The 16,237-nt window shown below is 32.1% G+C and overlaps 1 protein-coding gene across 2 annotated transcripts; it reads left to right on the forward strand.

The window, feature by feature from the left end:
* Positions 1-1,032: 1,032 nt before the first annotated feature.
* LOC139499008 (uncharacterized) lies at positions 1,033-14,316 on the forward strand. 2 transcript variants are annotated; one of them, XM_071287664.1, is made up of 7 exons: positions 1,060-1,225; positions 4,098-4,197; positions 5,305-5,597; positions 8,963-9,104; positions 10,109-10,245; positions 11,598-11,775; positions 12,966-14,316. In XM_071287664.1, exons 3-7 carry the CDS (start codon positions 5,395-5,397, stop codon positions 13,560-13,562), a joined length of 1,257 nt encoding a protein of 418 aa, XP_071143765.1. In that variant the 5' UTR covers positions 1,060-1,225; positions 4,098-4,197; positions 5,305-5,394; the 3' UTR covers positions 13,563-14,316. The 2 variants fall into 2 exon arrangements, with proteins under 2 accessions (XP_071143764.1, XP_071143765.1); XM_071287663.1 differs by lacking the exon at positions 4,098-4,197 and having other exon boundaries at positions 1,033-1,225.
* The last annotated feature ends 1,921 nt before the right edge of the window (positions 14,317-16,237 follow it).

Here is a 16,237-nt window from a genome sequence, read left to right on the forward strand (position 1 = left end):
ACTACTGGTTTTAGAATGAATGTGTTTATTTCCTATGCAAAGACCCTATGAGTGAATCTATATTAATACCAAAATATGCCACCTTTAATGACCTGACAACGGTATCGTAACTATATCCCTTCTGAAACATTAGTGGGATAATGGCATGATAAAAAATATAGATGAGGTTTTGCTTTTAAGATTAGAACTATTGAAAAATAATTAAGACAAAAAACACAATGTTAAGAATAAGAAAGGTCTACGCTGTGGAGTGTTAAGGAAATTATTTTACACAATCACGTCTGATCGAAATGCACATGCATTTTTACACAAGCAAGGGTCACATGAGTTAAAAATTAAAGTCACTTTAACTTCTCCAGTCTCGTATTGAGGAATGGGGAACGTGTATGTTTTATATACAATCACGTCTGATCGAAATGCGAAAATTCATTGAATTTATTATCCAGTCTGCAGACGGTGTAATAAACATCAACTTTTTCAGTTGTCCTTTTCGGCCTATGAAACCTATTCATTTGATTAAATGGTTGATACTAGTATGTTATCGTCTTACATGTGGCTGAAATGTTTGATACAAAGGTTGAAAAAGGGACTGCAAGGTTTTTTTTTCTCTATAAGACAACATGGAGATGGAAATCTGTATGCTTTAATCGCCAGTCATCAAATCTGATGTTCATCTGAGTAGTCAGTACTTTGATGTACAGTGAAACCTGATTAAACCGAACCCTGAATAAATCGGAAACCTGTCTAATCCAAACTTGTTCTGAAGACCAATCATATCACATCTTATGCATTGTGAACCTGATGAAATCGAATATTTGCCGAACAAAATCTCAAGTCCCGAAAGGGTTCGGTTAAGTCAAGTTTTACTGTATGTATTTTTAACCTAGATTCATGATGCATGTCTCTACAACAAATGGCATGCATTCCGTAATAGTTTTTTACGCAGTTTACAAAATGACATTTCAAATATGAGTTTAATCCGGTACATTCCTTCTAGTCATGTAATTTTAATGATTATATGAATGAAAATTTACAGAGCAGAACTTCTTAAGAACTTAAATTTGATGTACTTGCCAGCAATAAAAAGAAGCCAAAATAAAGTGTTTTCTGTAATAAGTGTGTATACCTTCTTCGCAAATGGTCGCATCGACAATTAAACATTATTCAATCGCTTCTATGTGAAATTAAAGGAAAGGTCTAAAAAAAAACAGCTTCAATTTATAAAGTAAGTAATATTTTAAATCAACAATGCAAACATTTATTACGACTCATTCGGACTTGTAGAATAAATATATAATATTGTTCTTTTCTGTAAAAATATTCTAGGATATTTTGAGGAATCGGACTTCATGGTGGTATCAGACTACCAATTCAAAACCCTTATATAATAAACCAAATTTTTCCTGAATTGTACATGTATCACCCTTCTTTGTACAAATGTTTAACCAATGTTTAAAATCTTGTAGTGAAACAAGACCGTTCGGAAGTCAACTACTATTAAAAACAACCCCTATTTTTCTGGAAATCTGAAAATAAGTATACTATGGAGCGCATTTATCCTTATTTTTTAATGAACAATCAAGAATAAGTAAACTTTGGTCCAAAAAGGTCTAAATATATGTCTCTTCACCAACAGTTTCATTTGTGCACATTTGTTTGTTGGTTTAAGTAAACAATGAGATCAAAGGCACTATTTTTGTCGGAGAAGAGCTAGTTTTGGAAATGTTCTAAATTGGAGTGGGTAGTTATATAAATTTAATTGGTGGTGTGACATCTTATAGTGCATCCCAAATGTTCACATTAAGCGTTTTATAATATCGAACTGGGATATGTTCATTTTCTGTAAAAAAAAAATTCTCCTTACAAATGCTAAATTATTCGAAACAATAATGTGTTTTAACCCCCAGGTATAGATTGTCCTAGCCGTATTTGGCCCAATTTTTCGGAATTTAGTTTTGATTTTTAATGCTCTCCTACTTATATTTGACTTGGCCTTCCAACTGTTCTGATTGGAGCGCAACTTATGAGTTTCTTGAATACGAAATGTGTTTTTACATGCAAATTTTATCTTTCATACAAATAACTTTTTTTTAAATGATTTATTAGAGTCAAAATTTGACTCCAATATTAAAGATAAATCGTCAACGAAAAAAACATTATTCGAAAATAAAAGGGGGTCGTAAACAACGTTCAGCCCGGTAAAATGTTCAGACAAATGATATATGTAGAAATCATAATTAAACCATCAAATCAAATTATCAAAAAGATATTTAAATGTATAAACATATATTTATGTATGAAAAAAGCGGCAATTTAAAATTGCAATTGCTCAAAATTTGTAGTCGGACCAAATTCGATATATTGCAATTTGAAGCAAACCGTATCTTTTTATCATACTTTTAACCGTCCTGTCTTTTAGTAAATAGATAAATGCAACTATTTGTTTTAATGGGTCATATCTCTTGAAGTATTAATGCTACTTGTGTCATTGTTTCGATATTCTAAAATAGTTTAACGAGTTCTACATGCAACTTTTTTGTTGCATAAAATTCCCAAATCCCAATTATGTTATACACATTAGAGAATTGGGCAAAATACCAATTACGTAATACGCAATAGAGAATTATGTGTTTTATGGTAATCTTTTTTCAAATGTATTTACATATATTTCATACTCCGACTGCCCTGAATAAAAACTCGTTTATGATTGACGTAATCATCAAAAGCGAAAATTTAAAAAGATCCATGTGAGGCTTTATATTACTTATAATGGTATTTCAAACACAGGGCCGTATAATCTGTAAAATTCTGTTTGTATTTGGTTTCTGTAACTTTAATACGTTTTTAAGATCCATCGGTACACATTTCAGTTGTAGAATATTCAAGTATGTTATTGTGAAATGTATTTAGGTAGATTTTTCAAACAAGTGTTTTATATCGAGTCAGTAACACAACTTACATCCCAGCTCCTTTCTTCTACCAGGGGTGATCTGAGCCGGATCACCCCTACCAGATCACCATAGCGTGAGTTTCTTTGTTCTGCATGCTTTCCTTTGTTATATAACATTTTGGCGGAAATGTCAAATCCACAACAAAAATATTTAGACGGAAAAGAATAATTGTTTAAAATTATGTAGAAAAAAATCAAGTGTCTATTCTGGAAATCGAACTCAAGACCTTCAGCGTATAGACCCACGATTACTTTATTCCCCCACAATTCATACCCCTACACCAGGACGACTGGATAGAACCTCTCAGATAAATTAACAGATTTAAACATTGTATCCGGGGCTCATAAAGGGTATATACTATATAGTAATATATAAAATATATTATAATGATTGTGTGGCGTTCATAACTAGATGTCATGAAGCGTAAATGTTTTTTTTAAATAGTCTAGAACAGTTTGGATGTAAAATAGTTATCCCATTAGGACTTGGTTTGTCAGTGTAAGATTACCCTCCGGCCCCCGGCCATCGAGGTGATCTTACACTGACACACCGCGTCCTCATGGGATACCTATTACGGATTGACAAGAAAAACGCATTACAAATTTTAATTTTCAGAGTATGAAAATAGATAGGTAGTGCATTGAGGTCCTCGAATTTTCATATCATTTTATATTAAAAATGACAACCCAATTAGATACGACATGTTTAATATACACAATTTGACAACTGATGAGGTCTACAATCTTGGTCAGGCTCGTGGGCATGAAACGGGATCTAGTTAGGTTTCCTTGTTATCTCAAGTAAACGAACAAAAAAGTAACAAAAAAGAACGAAAATTAAAATCTGCATAGGGAAAAAAACTTAACCCTATATAACCGGTTTTATAGATTATAAAAACACATCCACCAGCAAAACAACAATATGTTATACTTTATCAAACTTATTTAAGTAAGCGTTTAACTAGCTGATATGAAATCCGGCCGTTTGTGACATTGTCGCATATAAATGGAATGATGAAGAAAAAAACATGGAAATATATTGTGTTAAGGGTGAATGGATTAAAACATGTCGATATTATTTGTGTGATGTGCGACATGACACCCAAACCTTCGGCGAGTTAATGAAAACTGTGTTACATATTTTTAGGTCAACTGCACATCAAAATCGTAAAAAGGTCAAATAAAGTACAAAGTTGAAGAGAATTGAAGACCAAATATTAGAAAAGGTGTTGACAAATACAGCTAAGGTAATCTATTCCTGGGGTAGAAAATCTTAGAACTTCAAAAAATCCAAAGTTTTGTAATCAATTAATTTCGAATTATGACCATATCAATAACAATTCATGCCAACACAAAAGTGCTCACTATTGACCTTAATAACACAAGCATCCGAAGTTCAATTCAAATATCAGCTTAATGTTTATAATTGAACATATTATAGCATTGTACTTTCACATTTATGATTTTGTACTGAAATTTACTAAACAAATTGAAATCATCCCGGATCAAGAAATATGATTTAGACTGTTATTGTCGAATGATATGAATCTAATTACTTACATGCATAACATATGTACAAAAATCACGATCTATATTTCACGTCGAATGATATGAACGGAAGAGTATATATCCGCTTTCACTCATTATTAAAGTGAATCACTGGGTCTTGTATAACGTTAGTAAAGTACAGTGGACCTTTCCTTTAACTTTAAATTCATAATAACTGTACCTTTAAGCAAGAGACGATAATAGTTTTCCGATTTTTATTTTTAAACCAAAATTATCAAAAATATAGGATTTAAGGATGTTCGCTCTTCTGTTTTAAAATTACAAGCTTTGTAAAAGACTGTTATAAATTAATAGTATATACATAACGGTTCTTAAAAAGCAGAAGAAACGGTAGGTATGTGTATTTGTTTTAAAGATACATTCATTTGAAAATTTGGCGGAAATGATTCTCTCTAGAGATTTCTTATATTTGACATTGACACCTATTTTCTTTCAACAGGTATGAGAAAATACAAGGATTTTATAAGAATTTAAAAAATGGCTTTTAATCTATATGTAATAAAATTAAGAAAAGTTAAGTAGAGGTTAGCGGGAAATTTTTTCTATTGGCAAATATATATTATAAATATTATCAAATTACAAATTTTAGCTTTAAAATATTTGTTTTTCTCCTTCAGCATAGTGCTGATTTATATACTTAAATTATTCAATTTAACAAACAATTAGTTAAATCCGGTCAATAAAATAAATCGTGTTATTTAACAGGACGTATGGGCGTGTTTGTTTTCTCTATGAACAAATTCCTTTATCCAATTACCAAGAATATTTTTTAATCCATAATCCAGGTATCGTATAAAAAGGCTACCCATCATAGTATCCAGCATTGATACAACAAGTTATTTGTACACTTATAAGGTACGACGTGTGTGAACAAAATGTCTGATATAAAGCGAATCGGTATAATTGGAGCAGGACTACATGGTATTTCAGCACTTCGACGGCTTTCCCAAAATAAAGACTTCAAACTGAAATGTTTTGAGAGAAATTTTGATTTAGGAGGAATATGGTTGTATACAGATCAAACAAAAGAAGACATCTATGGACGACCAATTACCAGTCCCATTTACCATAATCTAAGGTAAGTTCCCATCAGGGCAATTCTAATATGCACTGTTGTAGTTTGTAATTCATAGATGGAGCTCCCCAGAAGTGTGCAGACTTTAGATAACCCGACATAGTCTCTTCAATAAACGTTTAAATAAAAGACATTAATATATCATTGTAGCAAGATTTTTGAATATTGTCTTAATTAGTACTAAAATTAATATTATTGTCAATAGTTTTGCAAATAACTGAGCTTAAACTCCTATCTTTTTATTAACACGAGTGTGTCTGCATCCTACCGGTACTAATATTCCCGCATTCCTGCAGAAAGCCATACAATGTATTTTTTTACAATTATATCACTTGACCAATATTTTTTGTAATTTCATAGGGATGTTTAATCGTTGATCGAAGCACATTTTGTATGAAGCGTGCAAACTGATAATAAATATCAGTAAAAAATGCATCTTTATCCAATATGTTACAGTCTGACGTCGCGAAAAATAACATTTTTTACGTCAGCGACGTTAGCGACGTTATTACCTCCCCTGTAGCTATATTGTATGTCTTTAATGGTTTTAATAGTCTATGGGATAAAGTTTGAAACTGACGTTATGAAAAATATTTAAAAAAGAAAAAAAGAAGTTTAATGTTTAATTATACGTCAGTAACATCATACGTTAGTATAGAGCTATTTTTTACGATATGAGACTGAAACATCGAATTTTAGATATGATTCATATGGTTATGTTATTAGATGAGACCTCAACATCTGAAAAAAATCTATTGATTCTTATTTGAATCAATTGATGAATATTGTGGATATTCGAACATTACATTTGTTTTTTTTTAATTGAAATTATTATTAGGGTAACTATTATGCCATTTTAGAACTCGAAACAATCTTCATGTACTTGTCTCTGAATCTCTGTAAAAATACCTATATACTTTAATATAATACAAGATACCTAACTCATATATTTGAGAAATGTCACCACTGATGGAATAGGAAAATTTAAGTTTAAAATAGAAACTCGTAACTCATTAAACATACCTCAAATAACACTTATTAGATTTTTTTCACGGTATCTTTTAAAAATTTACAAATTTACTAGCTGGATGATAAGTTCTATTCAGAGAAAAACTAACAGCTTTTTGGGAAATACTTTGTATAACTAATCATTCGCTGCGATATTAACATTTCCATTAAGCTGTGAGAAGACGAAGTATATGGGTAATTGTTTGTCAGAGACAAGTGCCAGTGGTCTGTGTTCGTACCGGTTGACAATTAAGACAAAAATATGGTGTTGGAATGACGTTAATACTACAAGGAAGTTTTAAGAATGACATTATACATTCTTGTACATTCAGGTCCTTGCGCTCCAGTGAGTCAAGTAGTAAACAATCCTATAATTACCACGTTTAAGCTTGAGGCCTCCTCTAAAGATTTTAATGAATTTATTATGTAGTGGCAATCACAACTACACAAAAATTAGTCAAATACTGTTTTATGTCGGCTTCAAGTAAGTTTCAACTAGTCTTTTAGTACTTTAAATAGTTCCCTCACTTTCAAAGAACTAATCATAACTTTTGTAATAAAGCATACGATAATAATCGAATTATATAGTTTTGGAGTGTAAAATATTCTTTGGATGATTTATATAAATACGTGCTTTTTATGGTACTTTCAATTCACTTGAGTTGACAGTAAAGTTGCTCTACTCTTTACACTACACCTACAATCTTATCAAACAAAAGATTTTATTTTCAAGTCAATTGTCTTTTGGAAAACCTGAAGGCAAATGTATATGATGCAACCTATATAAAGCCTTCTGTACTGTAAAAAGATGAAAATGCTAGACATGCTTACTGAAAGTTTGATGAAATGATCAAGTGTAACTTTTCTATGTATGTGTCTGCTAAAACGTTTATCAACTTTTAATTTTCCTTTTATTGACGATGATGTTTCTTTGGTTCCATCTTAGGGTGTTTTTGTTAGATGTATTTCTATTTGTATCCATCTGATGAGTAAAGCCTTTTCAACTGATTTGTGTAGTTCGTTCTTATGTTGTACTGTTGCACTACTTTCCCAGGTTAGGGGAGGGTTGGGTCCCGCTAACATGTGTAAGCCCGCCACATTCTGTATGTATGTGTCTGTCTCAAGTCAGGAGCCTGTAATTCAGTGGTTGTCGTTTGTTGATGTGTTACATAATTTTTTTTTTTTGTTCATTTTTTTGTACATAAATTAGGCCGTTAGTTTTCTCGTTTGAATTGTTTTACATTTGTCATTTCGGGGCCTTTTTATATGCGTAATTGGCTTTGCTCATTGTTGAAGGCTGTATGGTGACCTATAGTTGTTAATTTCTGAGTCATTTGGTCTGTTGTGAAGAGTTGTCTCACATTGCAATCGTACCACATCTTCTATGAAGGGTTGAGCAATCGAAAACATAGTGATCCCAGCTACATTCTATATGTGCCTGATCGTAGTCAGGAGCCTGTACTCAGTAGTTGTCGTTGGTTTACAATATGGTTTTTCGTTTAATGTTTTATACATAAGTCATGCCGTTGGTTTTCTCGTTTGACCGGTTTTACATTTTGTCATGTCGGGGCTATTTATAGCTTATTATACTGTTTGTATTTTGTGTGTTCGGCCATCCGATGACCTAATTCAAACATGGAAATATTTGTGTTTGTGTTATTTTCGACTATTTCACTATCATGTTAAATAAAGGCAACAGTAGTATACTGCTGTTCGAAATTCATAAATCGATTGAGAAAAAAACAAATCCGGGTTACAAACTAAAACTGAGGGAAACACGTCAAATATAAGAAGAGAACTATGACACAACGGAAACACAACATTAAAATGTAACACTCAGAGAAACGAACTATAATATAACAATGGCCATTTTCCTAACTTGGTACAGGACATTTTAATAAAAAAAAATGATGGGTTGAACCTGGTTTTGTAGCATGCCAAACCTCCCGCTTTTATGTCAATGTTAAATATAACATTAAAATGACAACATTATATATCAGTAAAAGTATTCCACGCGCTAATAGTTTGTAGAAAGCAACCATATTGGTATTAAGGTCGAACTTATGGTCAGATTCCTGAATAAAACCCCAGTACAGAAGGGTCAATGCAATCAAACCGCAAAAATAACAATCCGCGCAAATTGTAGTGTACAATATAGTTGCTTACATCTCCGCCATGTTTGCCTATGGTGGATAGTTGTCTCCTTGGCAATCGTACCACTTCCGCTTATTATTTCCACTGGTACTGTTATTATTACCTTGTTTCCTTTCTATTTTTCAAAAGGGGAGGGGTGCAAAAGTAGAGCATGAATTGCTTTAAGTACAGTCTTTTTACACATATATTACTCTTGTCTGTTGTAGGACAGTTTCCCCAGGACCACTGATGGAAATTGACGATCATCCATTAGATAAATATGGGTTACCTTGCTTTATGACTCATCAGCAGGTTTTACAGTATCTTAATGGAATTGCTGATGATAGTGATATTAGGAAATTTATCAAGGTGAAATAAAGACGTAAATATGTGATTAAGATTGTATAAACGGTTTCTGGACGGGATAGGTTTAATCACAACAGGGTTAAACAGAGGGATTTCAAATAAGGATATAACTGTATTTCATTGTAAGCCTGGCCTATGTTAAATGTATGAGTTTTACCTAACAACGCGTAGCGAAGCAAGTTAAACGTATTTTGCTACAGTAGAATAAAATTTTACAAAGACTAAGATAGAAATACAATACAATTATCTCTATTGTAATGCAAAATGAACAATCTTCTTATTTTTATATTATATAAACGAACAATGAATTTACCCATGATGCTTTAGATTCTGAAATGGCCAATTGAAGTTTCATATGCATGTCATATTAATATGTTTTCTTGCTGATTATAGTTGCAGTCAATGGATTGACAGTTTTAAAAACTCTTTAAAGATACCAGACTTATAAGTTGGTACGCCATAAGCGCTTTTCGTCAATGTAAAACATTGTATGAACATGGTAAGTTTCAAAGTTAGAAAACCTAATGCGCACAAAGTATTGAAACTACGAAGGGGTCTTTAAAACCACCACAATTGCATCGCCAACCGGCAATTATGCTAAAGACTTCGTCATATTTAATGAAGAATTAAAAGAAGCTTGCTTTGTTCTTTAAGTTTAATTTCCGTTATATACTAGAAGATGATATCGTCTCACTAAATATACAAAATTTGTTGGCTACTTTGAACATATCTATCCAATCGAGCTGGAAATAAAGAATACCACAGATACGGTTAAGTTGTCTTCATATTTTGACTAACATCTAGAAATTGACAAATTGGATCGGGTTATAACAAAACTCTACCACACAATGGATGGTTTTCGCTTCTCAATTTTGAACTTTGTTTTAAAGTTAATTCACAGCTTGTATATTTTGTTGTACAAACATTAACTTATAGAAAATGCATAAAATTTAATTTTTGCATCTATGATAATATAAACAATTTTTTGTTTTTATATCCCAAAATAGTTTAACACGGAGGTTAAAGAAGTCAGACCCATTGATTTGTCAGCAAAAGATACAAAATGGACAATAACGTACGGTGACATCAGATATAAAAAAGACATTCACACAGAGGAATTCGATGCTGTTGTGGTGTGCAATGGGTCAGTAATTATTAATAAAAGCGTTAATGGGATAATTTGATATTTTCATAGAAATAAATAGCTTGGTAACTGCTGATCGCTTCCATATACACCGCGATTTTTTACCTTAATTCTTTATGGATTTACGGGATTTGAACAGCGATTAACAAGTATAGCCTGTTACTTGGTCATTTCGTTTATGATTACTTTAATGAGCTTCTATTTCAAGTGAAGATTTATTGCTTCTTACAAATCAAAATAAAGCTCAATATACGTTTTGAATTTTATCAAGTATTTAATTTCATTATACATACAAATAATCACTTTAAGCTGCAAAGCACCTTAAAATCAAAGAGTAGCACCTTACTACGAACAAAAAACTGGATTTATACATATAGGTTAAAATATACGATTTGAAGAACATTATTTTTTCCCCTGAAGTTTACCTTACTAGCTATAGAAAATATAAAACTAGATGAAAACAAACAATAATATCAAACCATCTGTTTCTTTTCAATATGTATGTGCCAACAAAAGTATGAAAACGAAAGAAGATGTGCCTTTTTTAATTGGAGCACTGTTGCGTCAGCTAGATCTTTATTTATCGTTTCAGAATCTAATACATTCTGGGTAGTACTTTCGAAAGCGTACACAAACACGTTGTGGATAAATAAACAACGTCATAAACAACGGATTCTCTATATACTCAGTCAATGTCGTAACGTTATAACCGTTTGTGGTGTACGATCAATAAAACTACCTATTACCCTTCATATTCTGAAACGGTGAATTGCTTTATAACTATTTGATGATATTCGTTTACTTTAACAATTACTATAATGAATTTATTGCTATTTTCTTCAATTTTATTTTGATCTTTTTGTGTGATAATTTCCATATCAAGCTACTAAACTGAGAATATGTGCTTCTCAGTAGAAAAAAAGTGAAAGAATAGATAGCATTATAAGCGAACGTCTTTGATGTCATAGCAATAAACAAATTATCTGTTGTCTTTCAACTCGAAAAAGTTTTGCAGCTACATCTGATTTCAACGCAATTCGTCGTTTCAGAATATAATGCATCCTGGGTAATATTTTAAAAAATGTACACCAAAACGTCGTGATTGGTTAAAAATTTCATAAACAATGGAAATTCAACCAATGACGTGACGGTATAATCATTTTGGGGTACGAACAATGAAATTACCCATAGTTCTTTAGATTCTGAAACGGCCAATTGCCAATCGATGAAATAGTAAATGAGAAACTCCCTCTCGTTTTCAAAGCCAAAGATAATCTATAATTATCAACCTAATAAGTGTGCATGTTATTGTCAAGTGTTAGTTAATTGAAATTTTGTATATTTGTTGGCAGAAATTGTTCAGTGCCAAAATATCCGGACGTAGAAAATGAGGAGGAATTTCAAGGACTTTTACTACATAGTATGTGGTACCGTAGACCAGAAAATTTTGTAGACATGAAGGTTGCCTTACTTGGCTGTCGGTATACAGGGATAGATCTTTCCTTTGAGCTTACAAAGTTTGCTAAGAAAGTAAGTTATTATCTTGTGTGTATGGTTTTTGTTCACGCCCTCCTTAAAAAAATAGAGAAGACCAAACGAGATATAAATAACCATCATACCAATAAAAACATCAACAGAAAACGAAGATTAAGCAACGCGAAACTCACCACAACACTAAGGGTGAACTCAGAAACCCAACCTATCAAACACCAGTATATTTAAAAGATGACAACACAAGGGCTGCATCAATCTAAAGTAGTTTACATGTGTTGGGATTTCTTCGAAACTATTCGCTTTTAAGCAGACTTGCAAAAATTATTTATTATAGAGAAAAGAAAGAATGATTTACATTATTAAACTGCTAGAAAAAATCATGCAATTGGTATCATACATTAAGCATAAATTAATCTATCGATCTCTAAACACTAAAATCAATATATCGTTCACATTCGTGTTGTATATTAGATACAGCGTTTTTACTGTTCTTAATAGTTGTTCCGTAAAAACAAAGTCAAGAATAGATACCAGGCTTACAGTTTTTGTACACTCGCGTTTCGTCTACAGAAGACTCATCAGTGACGCTCGAATAAAAAAAGTTTAAAAAACCCCATAAAGTACGAAGTTGAGGTGCATTGCGAAACAGTACATATCATTCCGATGTTTTCTATATTTTCATTTAGCATACAATAAAGTTTGAAAATCATGCACATTGTAATAAATGGTGTCATTCATGGCAAAGAATTGTTGATTGAATTATACTTCTGTAAAAAGATATTTTGCAAAACGTTCTACAAAGAACCTTTTTCAACTTGTTTATGACATGGATATAATGATAAAAAATAAAATAACAAAATACCAAACTCGAAGGAATATTTAAAACGGAAAGTCCCTTATCAAATGGCAACATCAAAAGCTCAAACACATCAAACGAATAGAAAACAACTTGCATCTTTCAGACTTGGTACAGGCATTTATTTATGTAGAAAATGATGGATTAAACCTGTTTTTTTAGCAAGCGAAACCTCTCACTTGTTAAGCAAGAGAAGACACAAGGGATGAGATACCCACACAGAACACTATTTCTAAATAAATAAAACCTTGATATTTCTTTTAAACGTCGAATTAAATTCTCTTCTTACAACGGAGATCTATTATGGTATTATTTACTCTTCGTTTCAACAGTACACATATTCATTTTTAAATCAGCTTTTGTTTTGCAGGTTTATCTTTGTCATAAATGGACAAAAGCACCAACAATCCTACCAGATAACATAATAGAGAAACGTTCATCGTTTAAGAGGTTCACCAAATCATCCATCATTCTAGAAAATGGCGAAGAACTGGACGTCGATGCTGTTATCTATTGCACTGGATATGTACAAGAGTTCAAATTCTTACCTGAAGGAATAGTCAAGATCGGGAAAAACGGCGACGTCAGTAATTTCTTTAAATACATATTTCCACCTGAGTGGCGCACACTGTTTTTCCTGGGGTTACCACGGCAGGTGTCTTTTTTCAAGATGAGTGATCATGAAGCGCTATTTGTTCGTTCGGTGTTAGAAAATAAAGCAAAATTACCGAATGATGAAGAAATGCGAAAGATTATTGAATATGACGGCGCAATTCGACGAATCACTTGCCACAATCAGTTTGATTGGGACGAAGAACTTTCCCAGTACGCTGGTACTTTTCAACCGTATCCACCAGTAATGAAGAACATGTGGGCACAATATTTTCAGTCTTGGTCAAATGATTATAAAAACTGTAAGAACATTACGTACAAAGTTCTTGGACACGATTCATTCAGCGCAGAGTAAACAGGTATTTGTCCGATAATTCTTTCACTTCCTATAAAGAATAACGACAATTATACATCGAATATTGTTACAATAATGTAATGGTAAACCTTCCCGCTACTATTACATAAAACTATCGTCTTAAATAAACTATTTTTCTCAAGAGACGTTGTAATTTGACTCCTATAAATACTTCTAGATCCCTTGTATACTGGTCATACATTTGGTAATTTAATCTTCCCTCAGCTGATTAATCAGTATTCTGAAGCAGATCAACATCAGTTACGTCATCACTTTGCAAACACAGGTTACCATGCAAATTGTCTCCAAATAGTCTTAAATATCGTGCATGGAGTTAGAGGAAAGACAATAAATTTCATGAAATAAAACCAAACATAGTAAAAACAGTTAAAGAATATAATATGTATGAAATATCAATGTGTTATCTGTTTTGGTCAAGCTAGAATAACTCACAAGTATCTTTTAATTAATAGAATTCAACCGCAATGTATCCCTTTTGATTTCAAGTTTACCATAAAACATGTTTTAACTGAATGTATTGCTTTTTCCGATATTCGAAGGAAACATTTCAATGTAAATAATTTTTATAATCTATCTGATATTATCCCAGTTAAAACAATTGTTTCATTTTAAATAGAAATTGGTTTATATTCCCAAATATAAACAAAGTGTATTAGTTTAAACTGATTTAGATTTTGTACCAGTTTATCTTATTGTTGAGTTGCATGTGTACTAATAAATATTCTTTCGTAAACGCATGTTTTTTTTTTCTTTTTTGCTATCACACTTCGGCGGGTCAATTGTAGCACCAGTATTGATTTCACCAGCAGGATTGTTTTAAAATATCTGAAATCCTTTTTATAATCAAAATAATACAGGTTTATGTGTGTTCTCTGTGGTACTGGCAACGTTGTTTCTTCACATGTGGAGAAGATAAGCTTACCTTTCTGAAGCCACCGAGATGATCCCTGATATTTTATTGGGTTTCTGTTTCTCAGTCTTTAGTTTCTATGTAGTGTGATGTAGAATGCTGTTTGTCTTTTCTTCGTTTTTCGTTCTTTTGCCATGGTGTTTGTCGGTTTTTATTCGACGTATTAATTTTGATTGTAACTTCAGTATTTTCTGCCTATTTTTTTTAGAAAATATTAAGCGTTTATAGTTGCCTCAAAAATAAAATTTGAGAGTCTCTAGCAAATATGGAGTATGCATCTTGAACACTTGTAATTATGACATTCCAAACTGAACCGAAAATGAAGTTAGAAACAAAACAATGTTTTGACTTTCACACGGATATAAATCCTTGTTGGTTCAGGATCTTCCCCCAGCAACCTACAATATAACAGCTGTAATATGTGTTGGGCTGAATATCATTTGTATTTTTTGATTTTTTCTATAATTGGTTTACCATTAATGAAGTTCCTTTTGTTTTGGTGCATGCAAAATAAAAACGATACATTGTTATTGTATTAGACCAATTTGTAAGTTTTGAAATTTTACTAAAAACTAAGGTTACAACTGCCTCACGCAAAATTGACCTTAGACGGATTAGAGTGCTCTGACAAGGCCCGTTTAAATTTTACGCTATTGTCCCAAAACATTTGATCCTGTGAACATCATATACATATTCTAATGAAACTTAAAATGCATACCAAAATATGTTTTTAAAAGAGGATTAAGTTGATATTTAAAGCCCATAAGTAGAGGAAAAACTGAAAACGCCATGTGAAAAAAACCCACAGAAAAGGACAAAGAGACGAACAAATCGACAAATCTATACATAAAAACTAGATATTGAGCACTCAAAACAAAACAAAAACCGGATGTGAACTCATGTACGTCGTAAGGTTAAGCAATAACCACAACAATACTACAACTGTGTTTGTATTGTGGATGGTGGACCCGCAAAGTAGCTACAACCAGATCTTTAATTCTGATATATTTGAAATAACATCTTTGTGTTTCAATTTTCAATTGTTAGTTTATATACATTAATGTTCGTTTTTATCGAGATGATCGCAAACATTTATGTGATTAGATTTACTAAACGGTTATTCGAAATAATAAAAAATTACTCCAGAAAGACATGCTATGCGAGGTCATGTCAGTTTCATACGGTTTTATCACTACCTAAACTTGTTATGCGATACGTACTTCCGTACTAGCAGGCAAATACGGATATTGATTGAATAAAATCTGCTGTTATAAAAAATCAATAAATCAATGAATGTATCTCCCTCATGCCAAGCACTTATTCTTTGTCTGCATTGGCTATACTACAGGTCCTTTCAGGATAAATCAGCTCATCAACCTTTAAATAAGTTTTCGTTTTTCAACAAGTTTGGCTTGACACAACGGGTGCCACATTAAGAGAAATATCTACTTATCCTTCCAGAGTACATGAGATCCTCTGGATTTTTTTACGGGGTCGTATTGTTCAGTCTTTTTTATTGTTTGTCTTTTGTCTTTTTTTTTACTTTTCGTTCTTTTTGCCATGGCATTTTCAGTTTGTTTTCGACTTATGAATTTGGATATACCTTTGGTACCGTAAAGCGGGTTATTTTCGCGGGGTGTAAATTTTCGCTTATTTTCGCGGATAGAACAAAATCGCCAAAATAAATTCCGCCAATTTAAAAGTGTACATGCAATGGTATTGATAAAAGTTTTGAAACCGCCAA

This window comes from Mytilus edulis, chromosome 12 (assembly GCF_963676685.1).
Source record: "Mytilus edulis chromosome 12, xbMytEdul2.2, whole genome shotgun sequence".
NCBI lineage: Eukaryota > Metazoa > Mollusca > Bivalvia > Mytilida > Mytilidae > Mytilus > Mytilus edulis.

Excerpts from the sequence above, each read along its gene's own strand:
- LOC139499008 (XM_071287663.1), top strand. The coding sequence starts at position 5,395 with ATGTCTGATATAAAGCGAATCGGTATAATTGGAGCAGGACTACATGGT. Across the intron at positions 5,598-8,962 it reads CCCATTTACCATAATCTAAG|GACAGTTTCCCCAGGACCAC; the intron begins GTAAGTTCCCAT and ends TGTCTGTTGTAG. Across the intron at positions 11,776-12,965 it reads TTACAAAGTTTGCTAAGAAA|GTTTATCTTTGTCATAAATG; the intron begins GTAAGTTATTAT and ends TTTGTTTTGCAG.